The sequence below is a fragment of the Cnephaeus nilssonii genome (assembly GCF_951640355.1).
Source record: "Cnephaeus nilssonii genome assembly, chromosome: 6".
Classification (NCBI taxonomy): domain Eukaryota; kingdom Metazoa; phylum Chordata; class Mammalia; order Chiroptera; family Vespertilionidae; genus Cnephaeus; species Cnephaeus nilssonii.
In genome coordinates, this window is record NC_137077.1 from 47,002,632 (window position 1) to 47,012,947 (window position 10,316).

General features: G+C 56.4%; 1 protein-coding gene across 1 annotated transcript; it reads right to left on the reverse strand.

Moving 5' to 3' along the window:
• Positions 1–617: 617 nt before the first annotated feature.
• On the reverse strand, positions 618–4,960 carry WNT10B (Wnt family member 10B). The gene is made up of 4 exons (XM_079773532.1): positions 4,850–4,960; positions 4,456–4,718; positions 2,337–2,710; positions 618–1,733 (listed from the first exon to the last, which is right to left on the reverse strand). Exons 1-4 carry the CDS (start codon positions 4,921–4,923, stop codon positions 1,275–1,277), a joined length of 1,170 nt encoding a protein of 389 aa, XP_079629658.1. The 5' UTR covers positions 4,924–4,960; the 3' UTR covers positions 618–1,274.
• Between the last annotated feature and the right edge of the window lie 5,356 nt (positions 4,961–10,316).

Genomic DNA, 10,316 nt, shown 5'->3' on the forward strand with positions numbered 1-10,316 from the left:
GGGTCAACAAACTACAGCCAGAGGACCAAATCTGGTCCTGCAGTCTGTTTGTGTGAATTAAATTGTATTGGACATCTTTTTGTTTATGTGTGGTCTATGGCTGCTTTTGATCTACAACAGCAGAGTTGAGTAGTTATTGCAGGGTTGAATAGTTGTGACAAAACCCACAGACCTAATATGTTTACTATCAAGACCTGTTTGGGGGTGGGGGAGCAGTGATTGTTCTAGGGCAGTGATTGAGGCAATCCCTGGAGTTGAGGCACACACAGAGTAAATAAAGCCTATATTTGGATCTCTAGCCCCTCACACCTACAAGTACCCCTAGTTTTTCACACTAAGAGTTGCCAACTACGTCACTGAGGCCCATTTCAAATCCTCTGTGGGACCAGCAGGCTACACATAAATAAAATCATTGAGTGTAGTAGGGTAGGAGAATTCACCTGGAAAAGAAGCCATGAAGTGGGATCCCAAGTGTGGACAGAAATATCACCATCTGCATCCACCAGTCCAGTAACTTAATTTATTTTAGTTATAAACAGGAACCAAGAACAAATCTCAGTACAATAAATTATCCATTCCCACCCCTCCTGCTAAAGAAAGAAAGAGAGGCTCAGAAAGTCGTAGGTAAAACTCTTCCTTTGGAGAGTCCCCTTTAACATCTGAATGTGGGGGCGGGGGGGGGGCAGACAGCTTCCCTAAGGGCCTGGACAGATTACTCTGAGAACTTAGGGGAGAGCACTCCCCCTCAGCACTCTGTTCCTCCCTAAGAAAAACCTCTCTACCATGTTTCCCATTACCCCACAAGAGGGGGCTCAGGCTGCAGTAGAGGAGTTCATGAACAGCAAAGAGAGTGAGTGGTTTCTTTCTGGATACAGGTCTCCTGGCTCTACACAATGCCTGGGGCTAGCCCTCAAAGGAGAAGAGTGGTCAAACTGTAGGGACTCCCCAGTTGAAAGGCGTATGAATCAGAGTTAAAGGCCCAGCACTGGGGAGAGGGGAACAATACAGTGCATTTCATCTTAGCCCATCCAGGTGTTTAAGGAGTAGAAGAGGGGTGACATCTTCCCCCCCCCCACACACACACACAAGGCCCTTCAACTGTGGGGGAGAAGGCCACACATGACAGATTCCACCTGACCCCCACCCCACCCCCAAAGGTGTTTCCAGGTAGATACTTTGAACTTCCAGGGGCCAAGATTGACCTTGGACAGAAATTAGAGCAAAAGGCTGAAAAGGCGCCCCTCCCCTTCCCCAGCCTGCTGTGAGGCTGACCCTCACTTACACACGTTGACCCACTCTGTGACCTTGCACTCATCACACAGCACATAGCAGCACCAGTGGAAACGGCAATGACAGCGCTCAACTCTGGTCTGCCGGAGCACGTTGTGCCCACGGCCACAACACAGGCTGCCACAGCCATCCAGCAGGCGGCTGGTCTTGTTGCAGGCCCGGCCCCGCGTGCCTGGGGAGCCCACACTGGGGTCTCGCTCACAGAAATCAGGAGACTTCTCAAAGTAAACCAGCTCTCCTGAGAGGCGGCGGGGACGCAGGCGGGGCTGGAAGGCTCCGGAGTTGCGGTTGTGGGTATCAATGAAGATGGCCCTGCCCAGTCGCTCCTTTAATGCTGCCCCCACTGCCCGGAACTCTGGGGCCGCCCTCCAGCAGGTCTTGAACTGGCAGCTGCCTGAAGTGCCGTGACACTTGCATTTCCGCTTTAGGTTTTCAGTTACCACCTGGAGCGTCAGAAGGGGAAGAGGTGGAGGAAAGGGCAATAAATGGATAGAGCACAGAGACACAGAAGAGGGGAGGGAACAGGGAGGCAAAAGGAGGGACAAATAGAGGCAAGAATGAACAAATGATTGTGGAATATCAGAAGAAAAAGAAGCTGGTTGAGAGCCCAACTCCCTCATTTTATGGTTGGAGAACTGAAGCCAGAGCAGAGGGATTTGCCTATCTTCAGTCACTAGCTGGATAACTCCAGTTGTCCTGACTCGACTCCAGTGCTCTTTCCAGAGTGAGGGCTGCTAAAATGGGGAGTCTGGGCCCAGAGCACTCCTAAATTCCATAGGGAAGAAAGCTGTAATAATAGCTATCATGTAATAAGCACCTGTCAAGGACGAGGGACTCTGCTGGGGGCTCTATTTACTAGCTCTCTAAAGACGTAAGGTAGGTATCCTTAGACTCTTTACATATGCAAAACTGAGGTCAAGTCACTTGCTCAGGGCTACCAGAGGGTGACAATCACCCATCATATCTCATCCTCTTACTCTGCTCTGCCTCTCAAACTGGAGCCAGGCCAGAAAGCTAGGGAGACCCAGGACAATTTGCACACGTACCTGTCGCCCCACCCTGTTGTTGTGGATTCGCATTCGTGCCTGGATGTCCCGGGGAGCTTCCCTGGAATCCAAGAAATCCCGAGAGAACTTCTCTCCAAAGTCCATGTCATGGTTACAGCCACCCCATTCCCATGTGTCCTGGGGGCTAGGGCTGGGGCCTGAGCCCGGACCCGGGCTAGGCAGGGAGTGGGGGAAACTTTTGCCCCGGGACAGTGCCTGCAGCTGCAGCAGTTTGGCCCTCAGCCGATCCTGCTCACCACTACCCTTCCAGCCACAGCCGCAGCTCACCAGCTTGCCCAGGCTGCAGGCTGTGGCTACCGCATGCATGACGCCAGCAGCCAGCATGGAGAAGGAAAAGGCACTCTCACGGAAACCTGGGGATGAAAGGGTGTGATGGTGAGGGTAAAGTTGACAGGCAGCTGAGAATAGGGAGGCAGAGGGAAATAAACAGCCATCCTCCAATTCCAGAAATTCCTAACTGAATCCTGACCCTGCCATTACTAGCTAAGTAATTTGGGAGAAAGTCATGGGAGAAAAGGGGAGCTGAAAGTGCAGAGCCTCAGTTTCCTCATCTGTAAATTGAGGGGATGATGGGTTGAGATGATCTCTGAGGCCCTTTCTTGCTCTGTAAGTCTGGGGTTTTCAGGTGTGGATGAAAGAGCTAGCCTAGAGGGCAAGACCTCTGGGGTTGGGAGATGACTAAAAGGGAGTCCCTGTGGTCTTTGAAGATGCCTTCACCGAGTTCTACATCTGAAAGCCTTAGAAATCCCCCAGCCCTGCAGGGAGCTTGGGTGGGGTGGAAGCAGAGGCAATAATGGGTTCGTTTTTTTCTTCTTCTTCGGGGTTATTTTAAGCAGCATTTTAACCAATCTAACCTCCACCACCCCCAAACCTCCAAAGCACTGTAGCTGTGGAGCTGTCCTTCACCTTTCCAGTTTCTAGTTTTATATTTGTCCTTAAGGCTGCTCTTTAAGTTTATCCTAACCTGCTATTACTCTATAAAATGCTGGGAAGGGGAGAGAGGTGGGGGTGATTCTCCCTAAGGCCCTCTTAAAAGGTTGGCTCCTTTGTTTTGTTTTTGGGGTCACAGAGGCTCAGCATGACTAGCCTTTCCCAGCCTCAGGTAGATATGCTTCTCATTTGGGCATCAAAGCCTTCCCCCTACAACACGTCCTGTGAAGAAAGAGGGGATCCCTCACTTCCTTTTAGGCAGGGGCTCCTTGGAGCCCTGAGAGGATGAGAGACAGCAGCTCCTTAGGGGCCAGGCCTTGCCCACCTCAGGATGCAGGGCTCCTGGCTCAACCTCCTGATTCCCCCCCAACCCCAACCCTCCAGGGGTGAAGCTGTTTGCACACGTCTTGGGAATTCCCCTGCAGATGGCAGCTGCCTTATTAACCCTGTAGTCCCCGAAGTATTGCCCCCACCCTTAAGCTGAGCCCAGGATGGATCTTGACTCTTCCTAGGAGTAAACTCAAGCATGGCCTGGCAAGAGGCATTGATGCTTCCCAGACCATGCCTCCCAGACCAGGCCAGCAGTGACCTGTTCTCCACCCCTCCAGCCAGTTCCTCACCTGCTCAGGTGAGAGCCACCTGGGGCCCCCACAGCACAGAGGAGGGGGGCTGCTCCCCTGCTTCAAAGCCATCAGGGTCTTTGTTCCCAGTCTCAGCTCCTGGGAACCCCAGCAATTAGGAGAGTAGGTTTAACCCTTAAACGGTTGGGGGTGGTACCCCTCCTCCACTGAGGTTCTGGGGACACCAGCCTGGGCTTGTCCCTCTGAGAAGGAGGAGGGTGAAATTGGGGGAGTGGATGGGGGGCGTTTGAAGCTTCCAGGGCTGGGGGCATCTCTCTCACAGGTGCAACCCAGACCCAGCTGGGTGTAAGCAGGAAAGCGGGGGGGGGGGGGGGGGGTGCTTAGAGTAGGGGAGCATGGACCAGCTGCGTTGCCGGCAGCGAGCAGGTGGAAGTCAGAAGCGCAGGGGCCCAGACGGGTGGCCAAACCCAGCTCCTCGAGGCTGTCGGGGGAATTCCCGGAGAGGCCCCTCCCGGAGTCGTGAACCGGTCCCTTCCCGCCTCCTCTCTCCTAGGCCTGCCCCCCAACCCCAGCCCCGCCAGGCTCACCGCGCTTGAGGATGGCGCTGTGGTGCGGCAGGCGGCCGCCGCCCTCGAGCGCCGAGCAGTTCCAGCGCTGGTCGCGCAGCTGGTGCTGACACTCGTGGACCGCGATGTGCAGGCCCTGAAGCGCGGACGCGGTCACGTCGGGGCTGCGCAGGCACAGGCCCAGCTGCCGCTTGCTCAGGCCCGACAGCGTCAAGCACACGGTGTTGGCGGTCAGCGGCGGCTCGCCGGGCAGCTTCAGGCCCAGAATCTCATTGCCGAGGGCCCTGGGAACCGAGAAGGCGTTGCTGGGTCTGTGGTCCAGGCCTCGCGCCCCCTCCGCGTCCTCCCGCCGGGGCGGTGCTTCTCCCCGGCTGTGTGTGGGGGGGGGGGTGCTGGGAGACGGGGGGCGGCTCACCGACTGCAGAGCGCCAGGACCAGAAGACCCGCGAGGCCCCAGGGCGGAGGCCGCGGCCGGGGCTGCTCCCGCATGTCGAAGCCCGGGCCCGAAGGCCCCGGTGGGCAGACCGGTCAGGGCCTGCGGGACAGGGGGACTCAAGGTGGCTCGCCTGCCCCCCCCCCAGGAGGCCCTACTTCAAGCTCTTCACTCACCAGGGTCACCCCACTGACCCTTCTCCTCTCTCCCCAAACGGCACAGTGAGAATCACCCCCTTGATCCCCAGTCTCTGGGCCCTGGAGGAGGAGTCGAGGCTTCGCAGCTGGGACTTACCCGAGCGCCCAGGAGCGGACCCACCCCACACAGTGCCGGGCACCCAGACACACGTTCACATTGGGACGTACAGACTCACAAGCACCGCTCCCTCTCCAAGGGCCCCACGACTCGCTTCTCCCGCCCTCACGGAGCGGGGAGGCGGGACTGGGAGGGGGTTCCCCGCCACCTACAGCCGGCGGGTGGGGGTGGGGAGAGTGTCGCCTCCAGGTGCCGTCGAGGGCCGGCAGCTCCGTAAGAAGGTGGGGGAATGGGCGCCCCACCGGCTCCGCTGGTGGGGGAAGAAGGGGGACTCCAGGTGCGGCCAAGGCGGGGAGGGGACCTGCTCCGGCCGAAAGGGATCGCGCGGCGAAGGCTGAGTCCTCTTCCCCGTCCGCCACAACTACTTGTTCCTGCTCCACGCGTCGCCCCTCTGGTCCCCACCGGTCCCAACCTCCGCCCCCACCCCTGTGCTATCGTGTGCAAATCCGCGGGCACTCCTTTATTTGCTGGGTCTTTATCTCTGGCAATATCTCTGGCTCTCTCTCTGCATCTCTGTGCCCCTGTGGGCGGGTGCGTGTCTGACTACCCGCGTGCCCGTCTGGTCCCTGCGCGCGCGCCCCTGCCCGCCCCGCTTTCCCGGTCCCGACTACCTCCAGCTGCTCCGGTGCGGGGTCCACCCCCGGCGGGGTCCGGTCGCCTGGACTCGGGCTGCTCAGACCGTGGGGAGAATGCGTCGGGTTCTGCCCCCTCGGCGGAGCCGCATTCTTCCAGGGCAGGGCCACTCCTCTTCGCCGCTTTCCCAGCGCCGCCGCGGCCGCCGGGAAGAAGGGAGGGAGGAAGGGCGGGAGCGATCGAGAAAGCTAGCGAAGAGGGCGAGCGAGGAACTGGGGCTCTGCTGGAGCGGAGCTCCCGGGCGGCTCTGCCACGGCTGACAGAGCTGCGGCCCCTCCCCGAGCCTGGGGCATCCCCACCCCGCTCCTGGCACCCCCGCCTTGACCCGGGGAGCGCAGTCGCTCCCCCTCCTCCCAGCCTACACACACACACCCTCTCCCCCGACGCCCGGGTTCAGGCTTGGCCCCACTGAAGCGGGAGGTGGCCAGAGTTCCTCTCACCTGCTCTGGAGTCGCCAACGCTGCAAGGAGGGTGCACGGATCCAGACCAGGGAGCCAGGACCCAGGTTCCAAGTGGTCATTTTTCTTTGCCTCAGTTTCCCCACAGAGCCCCGGATGGCTGGAGGATGTCTTTGACAAGACGAAGTCAGAACTGAGAACTGACTTCTCTCGTTGGACAGTTTCCTGAAGAGCCCTCAGCACGAGCACACCCCAGGGCACAGGGAGCCCGCGGGAGAAGCTCCCTTCTGGGCGGCTGGGCTTCCACCCACCTCCGGGCTTTGCGCCTGCCCCTTGGGAGGGGTCAGCTTTGGTCTCGGAGTTTGGTCCTAGCAGAGGCTCCTGTAGCCCCAAAGATCTTCAGCCTGCCCCAGGCTTCCCTTAGCGTGCAGGCGTCCTTGTCCAGAAGTCTCCTGCCCTCCCCAGGGTCCCGGGTCTGCACTTTGGGTGGCCCATACTCCTGCTCCAGGCGCATAGACTCGCTTCTCATGAAATGCGGAGGACCTAAGGATCCCAATCTTGGCCCAGCCCTAGGACAGCCAGGGAAAGAGCCTCATCTTGGGGTGCACAACCAAGGCATGCCACCTTAGGGAGCTCCAGTGGCAGTGAAGGGGTTAGGTGCCACTGCACTCTTGCCTGACTCACCCTCCCAGCTCTAACCACTGTGGGCTATTTTTGCCAGAGAGGGGCCCCAGGCTTCCCAGCCGCCCCCCCTGCCCCTGCCAGACCGCAGCCCAAGGAACGGCTGGCCCTTCGATCCCAAGGCTGGCACGCTGACTCAGAGACAGGCCCCCCAGGGAAGCAGAGCCACGGGGCTGAAACCCACATCCACAGTCATCTCTTCCTTGGTGGTGGCCATGTAGCTCTGCTGAGCAGCCAGCCTCCAGCCTGCGCTTCTGGAGTCCTGGCCCCGTGCTGCAGGGGACACTGCTGTCTAGGAGGCAGAGCAGTCTGGAGAGATCAGAGATTTTCATCTGGTGGGATATTTATTGATCACCGTTATGTGCCAGGCCCTGAGCAAGCTAGAGAGGTATAAGTGCTATGGTTCCTGACAATGGACAGCTGTGACCACAGAAGGTTGCTTTTTTCTGGGTTCCCACCTGAGGGAGGTGGGGGGAGAAGGTACCCTAGAGCTCTGCCTCTCCTTCCTGTTTAGGGGACAAGAACCAAACCGTGTGTGGCTTTTGAGGCCATCAGAATCCACAAGACCTATCCCAGTAGCTTTCATCCTTACACCTGGATTTGGAGATTCTTGCCCGTGTCTTCATCCTTCTTCCTGCATATCAGCCTAGAAATCCACCCAGGTCCCTGGAGGAGGGGAATGAGGTTTCCTAGTACCCTCTTCTCCCATGGGGATCACTTGGACATGTGTCTCTGAGTCCCCCTCAGGTTTTGGATTGTATCTTCTGGTTTGGTCCTTGTCAGGCTGCAATATAATCAGATGCCCAGGAAGAGCCAGGGTCAGAACCATCAATTGCAACTTCTCAGTGACTCCAGGGCTCCACAAGTTAGCCTGTCCCAAATCCAAAAACCCATACAGCTGGTCCCTCTTCCTGCAGAAGTATAGCTCTGGGACAGGAGGCCAAAGGCAGGCAGACTGGGTGGCCTGAGCTGGCCCCCAGTGCCCTCAGCCCGACCGGCTGGCCTGAGCACTGACCCGCAGGCAGGCCGCTGAGGGTGGTGGGGCAGGCGGGGCCTGGAGAGGGCTGTGGGTACACACCCATTGCCTAATATCCCAAGCACGCGGCCAGCTCCAGGAAAGGGGAGGGGCGGGAACCAGAGAGACCTTGACAAGGGTTGGGGCCATGACTAGAGGGGAAAGTGAGGGGCTGTCGTTACTTCAGGGAGGGAGTGGGAACAAGCTGATCCCCCTGCTCCTTGATGAGAAGAGTAGAGGGCTACCTTCCCATCATAGGGATGGAGGGTGTAGCAGGATCTATCTGGGAAGGACCCTGGGGCCCTGGAGGGCGGGGGTCAAACAAGAATGGGGGCCTCTGGAGATTGGGGGATCGAGCAACTGAGGCGGTGGCTAAAGCCAAGAGCAGCCTCGGAAACCTCCTTCTCCTCCTCCCGCTGTGTTTGCCTTGGCCCAGGGTCCCGAGTGAGTCATCTATTGCCGAGCCGCTGATAGGGGCGGCCAGGCCCGGGGAACCCAAATTATAGGCCCAGGAGGGATGGATGCGCCCGCAGTGGTGAGCTCAGCTGTGCTGCCCACCCTCCTCCTCTCACGCCTTCTGCTGCAGCACCGCAGGCCACCACCTGGAGGCACCAAAGGGTCCGAAACCCAACTGCGCTGGACTCTCCGGTAGCCCCCACGTTCAGCAGTGAGCTCCAAGAGTGGGTGGGATTACCTTAGCCAGAACTTGGTCCGCTTCTCTGCCAGAGGCTGATGCCTTCTCAGACCGAGGAGGTAGTGCCGCCTGCTGGTGCTTCAAAGGAAGGTAGGCTCCTCCGCCCACAAGCTCAGCCCTGTTCCCCTGCTTCCTCCCCAGACACCAAGATCAAGGTAAAGCCCCTCTCCCCTCAGACAGCTCTCTCCCCTTTTCTATTCCAGAGGGCTGATTTGCTACCGATTTTATACTTTAAGCCTTTCAAATTCTCAGTGATCAAAAGTGATACAAAGAAAAACAAAGCAGGGTAAAGGAGATAGTGGGATTTCATTTTATAGGGGGAGGGAAAAGGAAGTGAGACAGCAAACCTATGGAGTTACCTGAGGAAGGTCATTTCAGAAGACAGGAAAGCAAGGGCAAAGATCCTGAGACAGGAGCTTGTTTGGTATGTTCAAGGAATTAGCAAGGAAGCCAGTGTGGTGAGAGGGAGGAACCCACCTGGGAGAGAGTAGCAGGCAATGAAATTAGAGGACAAGCTAGGAGCGGGGTCAGATCATAAAGGGCTTTGTAGGCTACTGTTAAGATTTTGCCTTTTTCTTTGAGTGAGATGGGGAATCACTGGAAAATTCTGAGCAGGGAAATTAATAATCTGACTTTTGTTTTAGAAAGAATAGCTCTGGTTGCTGTGTGGAGAACAGACTGTGGGTGTGGAGAGGGCGCGCGCGCGCGCGCACACACACACACACACACACACACACACACTCACACACAGCCACTAGTGTGCACCTTCCGGCCCATAAGCACAAAGCAGTAGGGTGGTAAGAATGGATCAGATTCTGCATATATTTTGAAGACAGAAGGACAGGATTTGTTGACTGATTTGAAGTTCAGTATAAGAAAACAGATGAGTCAAGGATAACTTTAAAGTTCTTTTCCTGAGCAACTAAAGGAAGGATGGAGTTGCCATTTACTGAGATGAGGATGACTGATGACAGAGCAGGTTAGGGCGAGGGAAGAATCAGGAGTTCAAGTGTCGGGCATGTGCCTTTTTGAGATGCTTATTCAGTTGTTAGATGTGCAAGTCAGAGGGTCCAGAGATATAAATTAGGGAGCATGAGACTAGAGAGTTCACCAAAGGAGTGAGTGTAGACTGAGAAGAAGCTCCTGATGGAATTGGGGTACAGTCCCAATTTAGTTTAGAAACTGGTACACAAGGTGGAACCAGATAAGGAGACTGAGAAGGTGAGCAGCCCAGGAGGTAGGAATGGTGTTCCAGAACATTTCAAAAAGGAGGAAGTGTTCAACTCTGGGTGCTGCTCCTGAAAGGTTAATCATCATGAGCCCTGAGAGTTGACTGTAGAGCAACAAGGAGGTCAGGGATGATTTTGATAGGAGGAAGAGCGGGTTCGAAGGTCTGATTAGGGTGGAAAGAGAGAATAAAGAAAAGAAATTGGTGTTAGTGATTAAGGTAAACCTTTTGAGTTTTGCTGTAAAAGAAAACAGACAAATGAGGCAATCTTGGGTGGCAGTGTGGAGTCAAATAAGTTTTGGGGTTTTTAGATGGGAGATATTACAGCATATTTATATGCTGGTGACTATGATCCAATAGAGAGACAAGTTGATGATACAGAAAAGAAACAGAGAACAATGGACAGAGTGATGATCTGATCCAAATAGAAATTTGGGCCAGGTCACACATAATGTGACCCAGACCTGGAGCCCTCCTGCTCTTCT

What these genes read in the sequence shown, in the direction of transcription:
- WNT10B (XM_079773532.1), bottom strand. Translation starts at nt 4,923, where the DNA reads ATGCGGGAGCAGCCCCGGCCGCGGCCTCCGCCCTGGGGCCTCGCGGGT. An exon ending in CAGCGCCATCCTCAAGCGCG is followed by an intron (nt 2,711 to 4,455) that starts GTGAGCCTGGCG and finishes TTTCATCCCCAG; the next exon opens with GTTTCCGTGAGAGTGCCTTT. An exon ending in ACAACAGGGTGGGGCGACAG is followed by an intron (nt 1,734 to 2,336) that starts GTACGTGTGCAA and finishes CTGACGCTCCAG; the next exon opens with GTGGTAACTGAAAACCTAAA.